General features: G+C 50.8%; 1 protein-coding gene across 3 annotated transcripts in view; it reads left to right on the top strand.

The window, feature by feature from the left end:
- Window positions 1-8845, top strand: part of RPS6KA1 (ribosomal protein S6 kinase A1) — a 35704-nt gene extending 26859 nt beyond the window's left edge. For all 3 annotated transcript variants that reach the window (XM_082463524.1, XM_082463525.1, XM_082463526.1), the window contains 5 exons: window positions 5632-5793; window positions 6037-6113; window positions 6395-6512; window positions 7419-7556; window positions 7895-8845. In XM_082463524.1, the coding sequence (XP_082319650.1) occupies window positions 5632-5793; window positions 6037-6113; window positions 6395-6512; window positions 7419-7556; window positions 7895-8017 (618 nt within the window). In that variant the 3' untranslated portion in view covers window positions 8018-8845. The remainder of the gene's footprint in view (window positions 1-5631; window positions 5794-6036; window positions 6114-6394; window positions 6513-7418; window positions 7557-7894) is intronic.
- The last annotated feature ends 6289 nt before the right edge of the window (window positions 8846-15134 follow it).

The raw sequence follows: 15134 nt of genomic DNA, 5'->3' as shown, positions 1-15134 counted from the left end.
GGAAAGCCTCCCACCTCTCTGAGCCATTTCCTCATTTGCAAACTCATGACAGTAAGAGCTGCCCCTTCACTGGTTGGATGAGGCATGAAGTGAGGTGCTGTGCTGGGGAAGCACCATGGCCCTGGAAAAGGCCACATAAGCATTACGGGGAAATAAGAACAGATCATTGCTATGCCTTTTTTTTTTAACATTAACTTTTTAGTATGAAAAATTTCAAACATATACAAAAAGTACAAGAATAGAATAATGAACACCCTGGTAACCAGATTCAAGAATTGTCAAGATTTTTACCCCACTCCCTCCCTCTTTTCTTCCTTCCCTCTTCTTCTCCCTCCTTCTCCCTTTTTCAATTTCTTACTTTCTTTTTTGTTGTTGCTGGAGTATTTTTCCCCACTTTCTATTGAGGAAAAAGTTCAAACCTATATAAAAGTTAAAAGAATAGTACAAGGGATGTACACACCACTATATTGAAAATGGATAACCAACAAGGACCTACTGTATAGCACAGGGAACTCTGCTCAATATAATGTAAAAACCTAAATGGGAAAAGAATTTGAAAAAGAATAGATACATGTATATGTATAACTGAATCACTTTGCTGAACACCTGAAACTAACACATTGTTAATCAACTATACGCCAATATGAAATAAAAAGTTTAAAAAAAAAAAAGAGAATAGTACAAGGAAAAACATTTCCCTTTAAGATTCATCAAATCCTTTTTGTTTTTTTTTTGGCGGAGCCACACGGCATGGGGGATCTTAGTTCCCTGACCAGGGATTGAACCTGCACCCCCTGCAGTGGAAGCACGGAGTCTTAACCACTGGACTGCAAGGGAAGTCCCAAGATTCGCCAGATCTTTTTTGATTTTTTTTTTTGGCTGTGCTGCATGGCATGCGGGATCTTAGTTCCCCGACAAGGGATCGAAACTGGGCCCTTGACAGTGAGAGCGTGGAGTCCTAACCACTGGACCGCCAGGGAAGTCCCTGTCCCACATTCTGAATGTGTCTGTTTGCTTCCTCGTGGCATCATTTTAATTGTTTCTCTATTGCCTATATTTCCTGTAAACTGCAAGGTGCTCCAAAGTCTTAATTAGGTTTAGCTTCAAGTTCTTTTTGGGAGCAAGGAGTCAATAAACACTCCATGGGAGGCACAGTGTACTTCACAAAGCATCACGTCCGTGAGCCAGCATCTCGTTGCCCCCGTTAGTCATCAGTCGTGTCGGTGGTCACAGTCTGGGGATGCGTGAATGGGTGGCGGGCAGTGGGTGGGCCTGAGGTGTATCATAAAGGTCCTCACCAGCCCTTCATGCAATGGTTTCAGCCTTTCAGGACCTTGGCCTGAATCAATCCTTTCATTAGGGTTTGTAAAAGTAAAGTAAAAGTTTTGTGAAAAAGATCTTTACCTCATAACCAGAGCTTCAGTTTGTTTACCACATGTACTGTTAATGGTCGTGTTTGAAGTGGTTTTGTTTTTGAAATGGCCAGTGCAAACAGACTGATACGGAAACATGTCAGGTCAGACAGTAAATGTGCTTCCTTTTCCTGTTTTATTCTCACGTGAGTACTAGCTGATGTTACCCAAAGAAGGTTTAGAAGACAGAGCTGAAGCAGTGCGTTTCCAGTGGGCCCCCTAAACTCAGAGCAGGGAAGGGCTTTATAGAGTGGGAGCTGCCTCCAAAAGTAGTGAGCCCCTCCGTGAGGGGTAGTGAGCCCCTCCATGAGGGGTAGTGAGCCCCAGTACAGACGTCTGCTCGGCGGGGTGTCATGGGAGAATATTGTTTCTTGCCCAAAGAAAATCTTTGGGATTCTGGAATCTATGGGCTCTAAAGTTTCTGGCCCTTTCCAGATACCAGGGGTAGATGATGAGGAAATGGGAAGCTCTCTTGGAGGTATTTGGAGGGAGATTCTCGGGGCTGATTATACTTTGGCGGCATCTGTGGTCTAGAAGCTGGGAATCTCATAACAGCCGAGGAATGGGCAGGGGCTGACCAGGAGCAGGGTCCACTGGGACCTCCTGTTTGTTTTAATGTTATCTTCCTATTGAAATATCACATAAACAAATCATCATGTATAATTCAATAAATCTTCAAAAAGTGAATACACCACGTAACCGAGCACCCAGATCAAGAACTGAAGGATTTCCAGTCCCCGCAGCCGCCACGAGCCTTTCCAGTCCCTGCACCCTCCCCAAGGATGCGCACTCTAAGTGAACGTCTAGTTTTATATAAACGTGCTCTTTCACATCTCACTTCTGCCACTCAGCACTCTCTGAGATTCACCTGCGATGTCGTGTGACTGCAGTTCGCTCCTCGTTGCTGTGTGGTTTCTACTGTATGAATAGACCACAATTTAACTGTCCTTTCTACCGTTAATGGACATGGAGTTGTTACCAGTTTTTCGACTGTGACAAATAATGCTGCCGTGACATTCTTACACTTGTCTTTCGTGAACACTTGCCCATTTGAACGCTGGGTGTAAACCTAACGGTGGAATTGCTGGGTCATAGTGCAGTGTATATTCATCTTTAGTAGATGTTGCCAGTTTTTCAAAGTTGTTTTACCTACTTAACACTCCTCCCAGAAGCGTGTGAGAGTTCTGGTACTCTCCAACACTTGGTATTTTCCATCTTTTTAATCACAGCCATTCTAGGAGATGAGGAATGGTATCTCATAGTGGTTTTAATTTGCATTTTCCTGATGACTGATGAAGTTGAGCACTTCTTCGTGGGTTTAGTGCCATCTGGACAGCCTCTTTTATGGAATGTCTGTTCAAGTCTTTTGTCCATTTAAAGAAATTGGGTTGTCTGCCTTTTTCATCTATTTTGCAAGAGTTCTTTGTTTAATAGTGGGCCCTTCCAGGTCTCTTGCTTCCCTCATATTGTTTCTGTAAGGGCCCCAGCGTGCCAGGGACAGCTTGTCTGAGAACTCAGCAGGGCTTCACACTTTGACTTCTCTGTTTAGCCAGATGATTTATGTAGAAGAACTTCACCCTTTTGTGTGTGTGTGGCTGGTCACAGGCGCCCTAATGCACATCCTCCGATGGTGCTGGTGATGACAGACATGCTGCTGCTGTACCACGTAGCGCTTTCCACAGGCCAGACAGAGTCTAAGCACTTTGCACATCAACTCACTGAACTGTTCCAACGAACCTATGAAGAAGGTATTAGTATTATTCTGCCCATTTTATAAGTGAGGGAGCTGAGGCTCTGGGAGCGTAAGTAAAAGTTTCATCGCTAAACTGGCCCCAGAGTCTGTGCCCCTAACTTGTGTGTGATCAGATGCTGCTTTGGACAGCATCTGTCCCTTCATTTTCCTACCCTTCTTGTCTTCTAATTTTTAAGGGCTTCTTAACAAGCACTCACTGTATCTTAATGTCCAGCATGATGGTGGGGTTCAGCCCCAGGGAGTGCTGGCGTTACTATGACAGCAGCTGCCATTTTCCAAGCCCTGTGCTAAATATTTCTGGTACATAACTCATATGCTCCTTCCTGTAACCCTGGGGGCCGAGCACTCTTATCAGCCCCATTTTACAGGTGAGAAAACCAAGGACTAAAGCGGTTAAGTGACACATCAAGATCACACAGCTACTGCTGGTAAAGCCACTCTGGCCCATCTGCCTCCTGACTGAAATCACAACTCTACCAGAGCCACAGCCTGTTGACTCGGTGGCTGCATTTGGCCTCCACAGTGCGGGTGTTTTCTTGTTTGGGATTTGGTTTGGTTTGGTAATTTGGCTGCTTTTGAAACCTGGGCCCGAGTTGCTGTATGATGACTGTCAGCTGGCGTGAGCAGCAGCTGCCCCTTGAGCCTGTTGGCCTGGCTCTACGGGGAATATGCAAGGACCATCTCATAAAGCCAACTAACCTGCGAGACTCAGCTGATCTAACCTGCAAGGTCTCTGTGTGTTTCAGAGGTGTGATTCATTCATTCATTGCACAGAGTTCACGTAGCACTTGCTCTGTGCGAGTCCCTGTGCTGGGTGCTGGGGGTGAGCCAGCGTTCCACAGAGAGATACGGCTATTTATGGCTGAAGGAACCCCCACTGGCCTGAGCTCAGGGCGCTTGAGGGATGTGGTGGACAAAGGCTGGAACGGACAGCTGAGCCTTCCACACCAGGATGGGGACTTCAGGCTTTATCTTGCAAGTAGTAGGGAGCCATTGAAGGTCTTTGACAGTGCTCAAGGAGGTACCATGAGCTCATGGGAGGAGGAGAAGGAGGGTGAGAATGAGCTTCGTCTGGGATGTGTTGGGTTTGAGGGTCTATGGGACCTTCAGTGGTTGCCATCTGGTAAGCAGCTATATGAGCCTGGACTCTGGAAAGCTATGGGTTAGTGTCAGAGATCTGAGAGTTGTCGATAATTAGGTGATGGTTAGAGGAATGACTATGAATAGAACCATGCCAAGGGAGAGGGGGTGGATGAAAAGTACGTGGAGTGGTTCAGCCCCCTCAGGTTACAGATGAGCAAATGGGGCCAGAGGAAAGTCGTTTGCTTAAGGCCTCAGTAGTTAAGTGTCATTCATCCATTCATTCAGCAGTTATTTATTGAATACCTACTCTGTGCTGGGAACTATTCTAAATGCTGGGATGCAGCAGCGAGCAAAACACCCGTGGAGCTTACATTCCAGTGGGTGGGTTCAGAAGACAATTAAGTAAATATCCAATGGTGGTAAATGCTGTGGATAAAGATAAAGCAGGGTGAGGAGACAGGAGTACTGGTCCGTGATTGCTATTTTATATGGAATGGTCTAGGGAAGGCCTCACTGATAAGGTGACATTTGAGCTGCAACCTGAAAGAAATGAGAATGAGCCAGGCAGGTGCTTAAGGGAAGAGTATTCCAGAAAGAGGGAAGAGCAAGTGCAAAGGCCCTGAGGCAGGAGTGTGCTTGGCATGTTGAAGGAAGAGCAAAGAGGCTGGTGTGGCCAAAGCCAACTGAGCAAGGAGGAGAGTGCTAGTGGACCAGCGAGCGCAAGCGATGTGGGTAGGGGGCAGGGGAGAGATGAGGTGCAGCCATCAGGCCATCGTAAAGACTTTTCCTCTTGAGAGTGGAACCCTTGGAGAGGACATGATCTGGCTTACATTTAATAGCATCACTCTGGCTGCTCTGTTTAGAACAGGCTGTAGGGGGTAGGTCAGAAGCAGGAAGACCAGTTAGGAGGTTGTTGCCGTAACCCAGGGGAGGGATGGTAGTGGCTGGGATCAGCGTGCTGCCAGGAGAGGGGCTGAGAAGTGCTTGGGCTCTGGATGTATTTTAATGGTAGAGCCAGCAGAGTTTGCTAATGGATTGATTGAGGAATACGAGAAAAAAAGAGGAATTGAGAATGACTCTTAAGATTTCAACCCAAGCAATGGGAAGGATGGAGTTGCCATTAGGTAAGATTGTGTGATGGCAGATTTGAGGAATTCCGTGTGGACAGTGAAGTTAGAGCTGCCTCACAGACATTGACCTAGAAGTTTCAAGTCGGTAATACCAGCAGCACTAAAGCCCCTTTGTAGCCCCTTCCCCTCTCAGATTCTGGGTCCTTCTGCCCCCTCTCTGGGCCCATCTTCTAACTCTCCCATCCCTGGCAGTTGACCTGGGCCACCGGCAGCCTGCCCACATGGAGAACTGACCCAGGCCCTCTGCCCCCAGGTTGTGCACAGGGATCTCAAGCCCAGCAACATCCTGTATGTGGACGAGTCTGGGAACCCTGAGTGCCTGCGCATCTGTGACTTCGGCTTTGCCAAGCAGCTGCGGGCTGAGAATGGGCTCCTCATGACACCTTGCTACACCGCCAACTTCGTGGCGCCTGAGGTGAGTGGCCTGGCCTCCTCAGCTGCAAGAGTGAGGGGACCTGGCACGGGGAGCCTTGTGTCCCTTCCAGAGGCCCCACGCTGTCCAGAACCCGTCTCTGTGGCCTTGGCCCAGGTACCAAGGGAGGATCAGCCCAGGCCTGGGACCCTTGTCCTACCCTTTGGGGAGGAGCAGGCAAGCATATGGGGCCGCTCGCCACTGCCCCTCGGACTGACCACCCTCCCCTGCCTGCCTTCCTGCCAGGTACTGAAGCGCCAGGGCTATGATGAGGGCTGCGACATCTGGAGCCTGGGCATTCTGCTGTACACCATGCTGGCAGGGTGAGTGCCCCGCTGGCCTGCCCCCCTCGGTCCCCCGCCCCTTCCTCCAGCCCTAGTGTAGCTGGGGTGGTGCTTGTCTGATGGCAGAGACTCAGCCCTGCCTCAGGAAGACCTGAAGACAGGGACATGGGCCTGCCTTCGAGAGCTCCACCTTGAGGAGGAAGTGCCACCCTCAGGAGCACCCTGTCTGAAGGGGGAGACACAGTACCCCACCGCTCCCCACGCCTGGCCCCAGGATGGAGGCCAGAGGCTATACCCAGCCTGGGTGGACTTTTCCCCAGATACACTCCATTTGCCAATGGACCCAGTGACACACCAGAGGAAATCCTGACCCGGATCGGCAGTGGGAAGTTCACCCTCAGCGGGGGAAATTGGAACACGGTTTCAGACACAGCCAAGGTGAGTCTGTAAGGCCTGGACCCTGCTCATTTAGGGGTGGGGAGGCAGGGTCCCATCCCAGGGCTTTTCAGCATTTCCCGAACAGGTGACCTGCAGCCTCATTTCTCCAAGTGAATGTCCCACAAATCTCTGTTGCCATATTTCTCCAAGTGGAAGATTCCCAGGCAGACTGCCCCCCACACCTTGTTTGGAAACAACTTGGTGATCATTTACTGGCCCTTCCCGTGTTCTGGGCCCTGTAGGGGAACAGAGGGGCTGCGTCATCACAGCCCCTGCCTTGGGGAAAGTTAGTGTGAGGTGAGAGACAGGCTCGCACACAAGGAACAGAGATGCCAGGTGCGGAGAGGCCGGTCCTCCTGGTCAGGGGTACAGGCAGTGGAGACACGAGCAGAGCCCCGGGCCACCGGGCAGAGAGGCCTTCTCAGCAGAGGGGACGTTTGAGCTTTCACTGTTAGCAATGGGTTCCAGTCATGGGAACCTCTGTGTCAGACAGAGGTTGAGCCCTTAATGAACAGTACCACCTTGCATTAACCTCATGAGTCAGGTATTTTTGTTATCCCGTTTCTCAGAGGTGAAACTGAGGCTCAGAGAGTTAAAATAACTTGCCCAGGAGATGCAGTTGTGAGCAGGGGAGTCAGGTTTTGAACCTGCCCAGCCCCAGCCTTAGGTTCTTCCCACCTTCCTGCATGGCTTCTAGAAGGTGAAAGAGAAAGGAAACGGCCTTCCAGGAAGAAGTCCTGAAGAAGGGCGTGTGCTCGGAGAGGCCGTGGAGTGGTGTGGAGAGTGGATCGAAGGGGCCACTGCAAGGGTCCAGGCGGGAGATGGCAGGAGATGGCTGCCTTACAGACACAGCTGTGTGCGCCCCTGCTAGCCCTTCCCACCAACCCCTTCCTGCTGTCCCCCCAGGACCTGGTATCCAAGATGCTGCATGTGGACCCGCACCAGCGCCTCACAGCTAAGCAGGTGCTGCAGCACCCGTGGATCACCCAGAAAGACAAGCTCCCCCAGAGCCAGCTATCCCACCAGGACCTGCAGATTGTGAAGGTACAGCCACCCAGGCTGCCAGGCCAAGGTTCCATGGGCAGGGACTTGGGGCGGCAGAGCCAGGAGATGCCATGTGTGTCTCTTCCCAGGGAGCCCCAGTCTGACATGCAGGGGTGTCTACAGTGCACTCATGGCCCCCCCGGTCCTCTAGGGGGCCCAGCCCCTGAGCTCTGAAGCCTCCAGTCTGATGGATGAGGCAGGACTGATGACCATGAAGAACCACCAAGGCGGGATTAACAGGGGCCTGTGGGGGCTGTGGAACACTGGGAGGGGCTGGCCTGGCCCTGGAGCGCATGCCCCGCCCACCCTCGGGAACTGACTCCCACCTCCTCCCCCAGGGAGCCATGGCAGCTACATACTCTGCGCTCAACAGCTCCAAGCCCACCCCTCAGCTGAAGCCCATCGAGTCGTCTATCCTGGCCCAGCGGCGAGTGAGGAAGCTGCCATCCACCACCCTGTGAGGGGCCAGAGCATCCAGGCCGCAGGGCAGTGCTAGCTCGACGGAGGCAGCATACTTCCCAGAGGGAGCGGGCCTGAGTCACAGGGCCAGAGGGAGTGGAGCCCCGAGGGGGCCCAGATCACCCCGGGGAGGGCGTGAGAAGTGCCTTCTCCTCCCCCAGGATGCACTCTTCTCGGCTCAGGCTCTGCTGGTTGAAATCGATTCACTGTACAAACTCTTGTCTTTTTTTAAGGAAAAAATGGCACCAACCACCATGGATTTTTACAAGATCCATTTGCCTTTCTGGGAGCAGAAATAGCCAGTGCAGCCCCAGGAGGGGCACTGAGTCACACTAGGGCTGTCTGTAGCTGAGACTCCTTAGAGCAGCTTTAGGGTCCCCCCGGGGGGCACCCCTACAGTTGGCCATCTGTAGCCATCTGCACCCACCTCCAAGGCAGTCCAGCGTCACCCTCCAGAGCCCTTGGCTGTTTAGCAGAACTTGCTCTATCCCCATCGGCTCCTTTTCTGTTCTGTTCTGTTGGGGGTTCTGGAACCACTTTCTGCTAGAGGAGAGGACCAAGGCCCCGTGGCTCCCAGCTCCAGACACCAGCATCCACACTGGCCGTACCACTGGGTCCTCTGCAGTCAGGTTGGGCACCCCCTGAAGGAGCATCTGGAAAGCACTTTTTTGGCTGACTTCTGTTGGAGTCTGCCACAGGACAGAGTTCACAGGAGGCCTGTGGGGCAGGCCAAGAGGGGCAGGGGCTTTTTTCATTTCTTCCTCAGCTGGTAACTCAGGGTTCATCTGTCCACGGCCTTTCTAATAAACTTACAGTTGAGTTGAAGCTCACTTGTCTCCACTTGTCATCCCTGGATTTGCCCTCCCTCTGCTATTGGGTGTTGAGGACTTTGGCAGTGACAAGTAGTGGGCCAGGGCCAATTAGCCCAGCTGCTTGGAGCTCAGTTGGGGAGCATGTGGGAGTCCCGCTGGCTCTGCCCACACATTCCCATCAGGGATTCCAATATGGTATTGATCATAGTAATGGGATTACTAGCCACTAGTGACCAAGTGCCAGGCACCGTGCCTGGGCCTTACATGTATTTCTCATTTAATCTTAACAACCCTGTGAGGAAGATGCTATTATATTATTATCCCTGTTTAATAGATGGGGAAACTGAGGCTCAGAGGGGGAATGACATTTCCTAACACAATAATTTTTTTCTGAGTACCTATGCTGGCCCTGTTCCAGATGCTGGTGAACCAAGTAGAAAACAAGGTCATTGTTTTCCTGGGTCTTACTTCCAGTGGGGAAACAGACAAGTAAACAAAGGTCAGCTACTGATGAGACATGCAGAGTTAAATTGGGGTGAGAGATGGGGTGATCAGGGAAGGCCTCTCGGGGGAGGTGACCCACAAGCTGAGATCTGAATGATGAGAAGGGCCCAGCCAGGACCAGGAGGCAGAGGGCAGAGTCAGGACAACGGCTCCAAGGAGGAAACAGGCTGGCCATGCTCAGGGACTGGAGAGAAGCTGACAAGGCTGGGGTGTCAGGGCCAGGGGTTCGCCTGAGGTGAGGTTCGGAAGGAGGGCAGGGGCCAGGCATGCTGGGCTTTGTAGGCCAGGGTAAGGAGTTAGGATTTAATTCTAGATGAGATGCAAGCTCCTAAAAGAATTTAATTAAGCAGGAGAGTGACATGATTTGATTTATATTTTAAAAAGACCACTCTAACTAATGTGTAGAGAAATGATGCAGGGAGAGGGCAGACAGGAAGCAGGACGGCCAGGTCGGTGGCTTCTGCAGTAGCTCACACAAGAGAGGAGGTCGCCTGGACTAGGGTGGTGGGAGTGGAGATGGGGAGGGAGTAGACAGGGTCCAGATATGCTTTGGAGGTAAAGTAGACCGCACTTGCTTGCTGTCAGTTTGGATGTAGAGGCTAAGAGAAAAAGGAGACGCACAGATATCTTGTAGGTTTTTGACTTGAGCAGCTGAGTACTGAAGGAGAAATTGGGGAGGAGCAGGTGTGAGAACTCTGGGAGTTGCCTTAAAATATCCAAATGGAGGTGTCAACCAAGAGTTGTAATTAGAAGTCGGAGTTCTGGAGAGAGGTCTGGATTGGACGTATAAATTTGGGAGTCATTAGTTTGGAGGAAGTTTGTAGAGCCAGGAAGCTGGACTTTCAAAGTGTGGTGCATGGACCAGCAACATCCGCATCACCTGGGAGCTTGTGAGAAGTGCAGAGTCTCAGGCCCATCCCCAGACCTGCTCGGTCAGAATCTACATTTTAATGAGCTCTGCATGTGATTTGTGTGCACGTTAAAGTTTGAGAAGTGCTATTGTAGGGACTGAGAGCAGAGGAGGAGACTGATTGAGCCCTAGCACATACTAGCGTTTAGAGGCGACCTGGAGGAGGGAGAACCAGCAAAAGAAACTGTGAGATAACAGTCAGTGAGTGGGGACCTGCCAGTCTGGCAGGATTCAAAGCTTTATGAACCAGGGTCTTTTGCTTCCGTTATTTCTCAACCTCCTCACTTTATAGATAAGAAAGTAAGGGCCCAAGAGGTAAGTCCTGTTACGATGGAAGGAGATTGTGACTCTAGCAGCTCAGCTTCTGAGCTGGCCTTGGCTTGCAGGTTCTGAGCTAGCAGCCTCCCCACAGGAGCAGGGAAGGCTGCACTGGAGCTCTGGTGAACACCACTGACACACGCAGTACTGAGTCCCTGACCTGGGTGCGTTCCACTTCTCTGCACAGTGAAACCAACATTTCCTGTCCCACCCGCCACCCTAGGTTGTCCACCCTGGACCCCATCATCGCAGCTGGAGTCCTGAGCATCCTCCCTGACCCCTCCCCCCACTTCCTACATCCAGTCTTCCTCCCGGTCCCATCAATATCGTTCCCTAAATATTTGTGGGATCCATCCCATTCTCTCCATTCTCCCTGATTACCGCATTTTTTGTTCTTTGCCACAGGCTACTAATTCCCTTCAGTCTTTTTTTTTTTTTTTTAATTATTTAGTTTTGGCTGCTTTGGGTCTTCGTTGCTGCGCACGGGCCAGGCTTTCTCTAGTTGCAGTGAGCGGGGGCTACTCTTCGTTGCGGTGCATGGGCTTCTCATTGCGGTGGCTTCTCTTGTTGCAGAGCACGGGCTCTAGGTGCGCAGCCTTCAGCAGTTGTGGCTCACGGGCTCTAGAGTGCAGGCTCAGTAGTTGTGGCGCATGGGCTTCGTTCCTCCGCGGCATGTGGGATCTTCCTGGACCAGGGATTGAACCCATGTCCCCTGCATTGGCAGGTGGATTCTTAACCACTGCACCACCAGGGAAGTCCTCCCTTCAGTCTTTTGTGTCCCCAGCATACTCCATTATAATCACAAATCTGACCCAGCATCTGTCCTGGAGTGGCTCCTCTCTGCCCACAGAGAGAGCCCAGACATCCTAGCCTGACAGGCAGTGTCCTGTGTGATCTGGTCCCTGCTGAGCCCCAGCATCAGCTCTCATAACTTATCCCCATACTGCTCACAAGACCTGAACATGTTCCTGCCTCCACTGGATTCTGCCTGGCTAACTTCTACTCATCCTTTAGGAAAATTCAAATGACACCTCCAGGAAGCCAACAAGGACATCCCAGACAGGGTTTGGCAGTCCTCCTTTGGGATCCCCAGACGCTCTCACTCCATCTCTTTGTATATCACACAGCTTTGGAATTAGCTGATGATGTGTTTTCTCCCTACCCAGTCTGTGAACTCGAAGGTATGGGCTGTGTTTTGTTCATTTCTGTATCCCAAGCACCTAGCACCAGGCCTGGCACACAATATATTGGTCCTCAGCTAGTGTTTGTTGAATGGGTGAGCAAGAGAGAATGCAGGAACAGTGGACTTCGTAGTGCTGGAGGAAGTATAGAAACTTCACCCACAGAGTTGCAGGAGCCTGGAAAGGCATCTAGGGAGGAGGAAAGGAAGCTGATGCTCTGAGACACCAAGCAGTGTCTTGCCCCAGGCACCAGAGGGAAGATTCAAGAACCAGGAAACGGTGATGGGTAGAGTGGGAGTCCACAACTGCTTTCTCAGCAGCTAAACCCCAAAACTCAAATATTACTTCCCTTCTCTGAGCCTCAGTTTCCTCACTTGCTAAATGAGGATCATAATCTGTGCTCATCTCACAGCATAACCTGAAGATCAAATGAGCAAGTGAGTCTGAACATGTTTTGGAAGGTAAAAAGTGTGGCTTGTACAGTTAAGCTTGTTCTAACTTTCATAAGGTCAGGACGGCCCCCCAGGAACTCAATGGGCTCCAGAAACACAGTTCCAAGCCACCAACATCTCAGCCAGGAACTTCCCTGAGTGCTGACTCTTTGGGCAAAACCCACTAATAGAAATTACCCGGCTTGGGGAAACAAATTGTCAGTCCAGATGTCCCCAAGTTCCAGAGTCACTCTTCCCTTCAACACTCGAATTAGAATGCCTGAGTGGGCTTCCCTGGTGGCGCAGTGGTTGAGAATCTGCCTGCCAATGCAGGGGACACGGGTTCGAGCCCTGGTCTGGGAAGATCCCACATGCCGCGGAGCAACTGGGCCCGTGAGCCACAGCTACTGAGCCTGCGCGTCTGGAGCCTGTGCTCCGCAACAAGAGAGGCCGCGATAGTGAGAGGCCCGCGCACCGCGATGCAGAGTGGCCCCCGCTTGCCGCAACTGGAGAAAGCCCTCTCACAGAAACGAAGACCCAACACAGCCATAAATAAATAAATTAATTAATTTAAAAAAAAATATATATATATATAAAAAAAAAGAATGCCTGAGCTCCCACCCTGTAGGATGCCCCTTCCCATGAAATATCCGCTCCAGTCTATTTTTTTTTAATATATATATTTTTAAATTAATTAATTTATTTTGGCTGCAGTGGGTCTTCATTGCTGCGCATGGGCTTTTTCTAGTTGTGGGGAGCGGGAGTGGCTCTTCATTGAGGTGCATAGGCTTCTCATTGCGGTGGCTTCTCTCGTTGCGGAGCACGGGCTCTAGGTGTGCGGGCTTCAGTAGTTGTGGCACACGGGCTCAGTAATTGTGGCACACGGGCTTAGTTGCTCTGCGGCATGTGGGATCTTCCCGGACCAGGGCTCGAACCCGTGTCCCCTGCATTGGCAGGCGGATTCTTAACCACTGCGCCACCAGGAAGTCCCCGTTCCAGTCTATTAAACAAATACTATGTGGAGACGCTGGATGCCAGGTGTTTTCCAGGCTTTATTTCATTTGATCCTCATGTGAAGGAGATATGCTTTTTTTTTTGGCTCACTGCGTGGCTTGCAGGATCTTAATTCCCCGACCAGGGATCGAACCCGTGCCCCCTTCAATGGAAGAGCAGAGTCCTAACCACTGGATCACCAGGACTTCCCAGAGATATGATTAATTCCATTCCACACATGAGAAAGTTGAGGCTAAGAGGTTGAGTGATTTGCTCAAGGACACAGCTAAGTGGCAGAGCAGAACTCAAATCGAGGTTTGTGTGGTTCTGAAACTCACCCTTTTTTTTTTTTTTTTAGTTTATTTAATCTATTTATTTTGGCTGTGCCAGGTCTTAGTTGCAGCATGCGGGATCTTTAGTTGTGGCATGCGGACTCAGTTGCGGCATGCATGCAGGATATAGTTCCCCGACCCGGGGTCAAACCTGGGCCCCCTGCATTGGGAGCACGGAGTCTTACCCACTGGACGGACTACCAGGGAAGTCCCTGAAACTCACTCTTAACAGGGTGATGTCCCACCTCTCTGCTTCCAAGATGCCCAAGATCTACTTACATGTTCCACAGACCTGTCTGGTTATCACTTTTCCCCTCAGCCAGCCATGTGGTCATAAAGGTTCCTATAATATTGGGGTCTGGTCTCAATTAGAAGATGTAGTTGTTAGAAAGTTACATTTACCAGCTGGCAAACAGCAGAAAACACCTTAGGGAATTTGAGGAGTTTCCTATGGACAGTCTCAGAAGGTAGTGAGTTCCCCATCGCCTGGGCTGCACATGCAGAGAACTAATGAGACTTGTCAAGGTCTTAGAGAATATTCCTGTTCCCAGTCGGGGACTGTTTAGATGATTTTACACACCCCGTCTGAGTCAGAGATGCCAATTCTCAGTTGTTGGAACAGGCATTGAAGTCCCTAGTTGTTTCCTGCTTTTCACCCACTTACGTTTTGCGTTTTTCATGATTATTTCTGAGATAGGCACCCTCAGAGAAAAATCTGGTTTCCCCCAAATGTTATGCATCCAAACATTTGGTACTTTGGTTAACACATGGATTTGATCCTTGATTTGGCCATTCATTTAATGGCTATGATAGTAGGCATGATTGAGTTCCCACTTTTTACGGGGCACAATATATACATCACCCCTTATACTCAAAGCAATCTCGTGAGGTAGGTATGATCATTTCCAGCTTATAACAAGGAAACTGAAGCTAAGAGAGGAAACTTGCCCACGGGTCTCCAGCAACGAGGTGGCTGAGCCAGGTTTTGAGCCCAGGTCTAATTTGGCCCCAAAGCTCATACTAAGCCACCTTGCTGCATGGGCTAAACTTCATCTTACAGTGACTCATAAAATCTCACAGTTAGAAGGGTTCTAAAGGTCTAGACCCAGTCTCTGCCCATGACAGGAATCTCCCATAGATGATTATCCAGTTTCTGCCCAAATACCGCCAACCACTACAGAGACCCCACCACATCACAAGGCAGTCCCCCGTACGGCTGGAAAGTTCCTCCACTTTGAACTGAGGTCTTCTGAGTAGCTTCCATTTCTTGGGGGGGTTCCGACTAACTCCAAGGACTCGAGGGAGAAATGACTCAGCAGTAGCAGGAGGGAAATCTAAATGACACTCCCAGCCCCACCCCCAGTGAAGGCAGCTGCAGCCACAGGCAAAGGGTAGCTGTTAAGGCTGTGCTGTCAAGAGAGAAAGATGTGGAGGTGAGCAGGCGGGCTTTGTGGGCCATCCCCGTCCCTCGGGCTGTGCAGTGGACCCCACCTACTCGCTCCCGCCCAGCTCTCTGGGAAGGCAGGAGTGGTGGTGGGAACAGTGCTGGACCTGCAGTCAGACGGACCTGCAATCACACCCCAGCCCCAGCGCTGACCTGCTGTGTGACCTTGGGAGAGTCATTTCACTGCCCTGAGG

Source organism: Balaenoptera physalus (genome assembly GCF_965194825.1).
Source record: "Balaenoptera physalus genome assembly, chromosome: 1".
In the NCBI taxonomy this organism is placed as follows: Eukaryota; Metazoa; Chordata; class Mammalia; order Artiodactyla; family Balaenopteridae; genus Balaenoptera; species Balaenoptera physalus.
The sequence above is the reverse complement of the archived record's forward strand: the minus strand, read 5'-3'. Positions and strand labels throughout refer to the sequence as shown.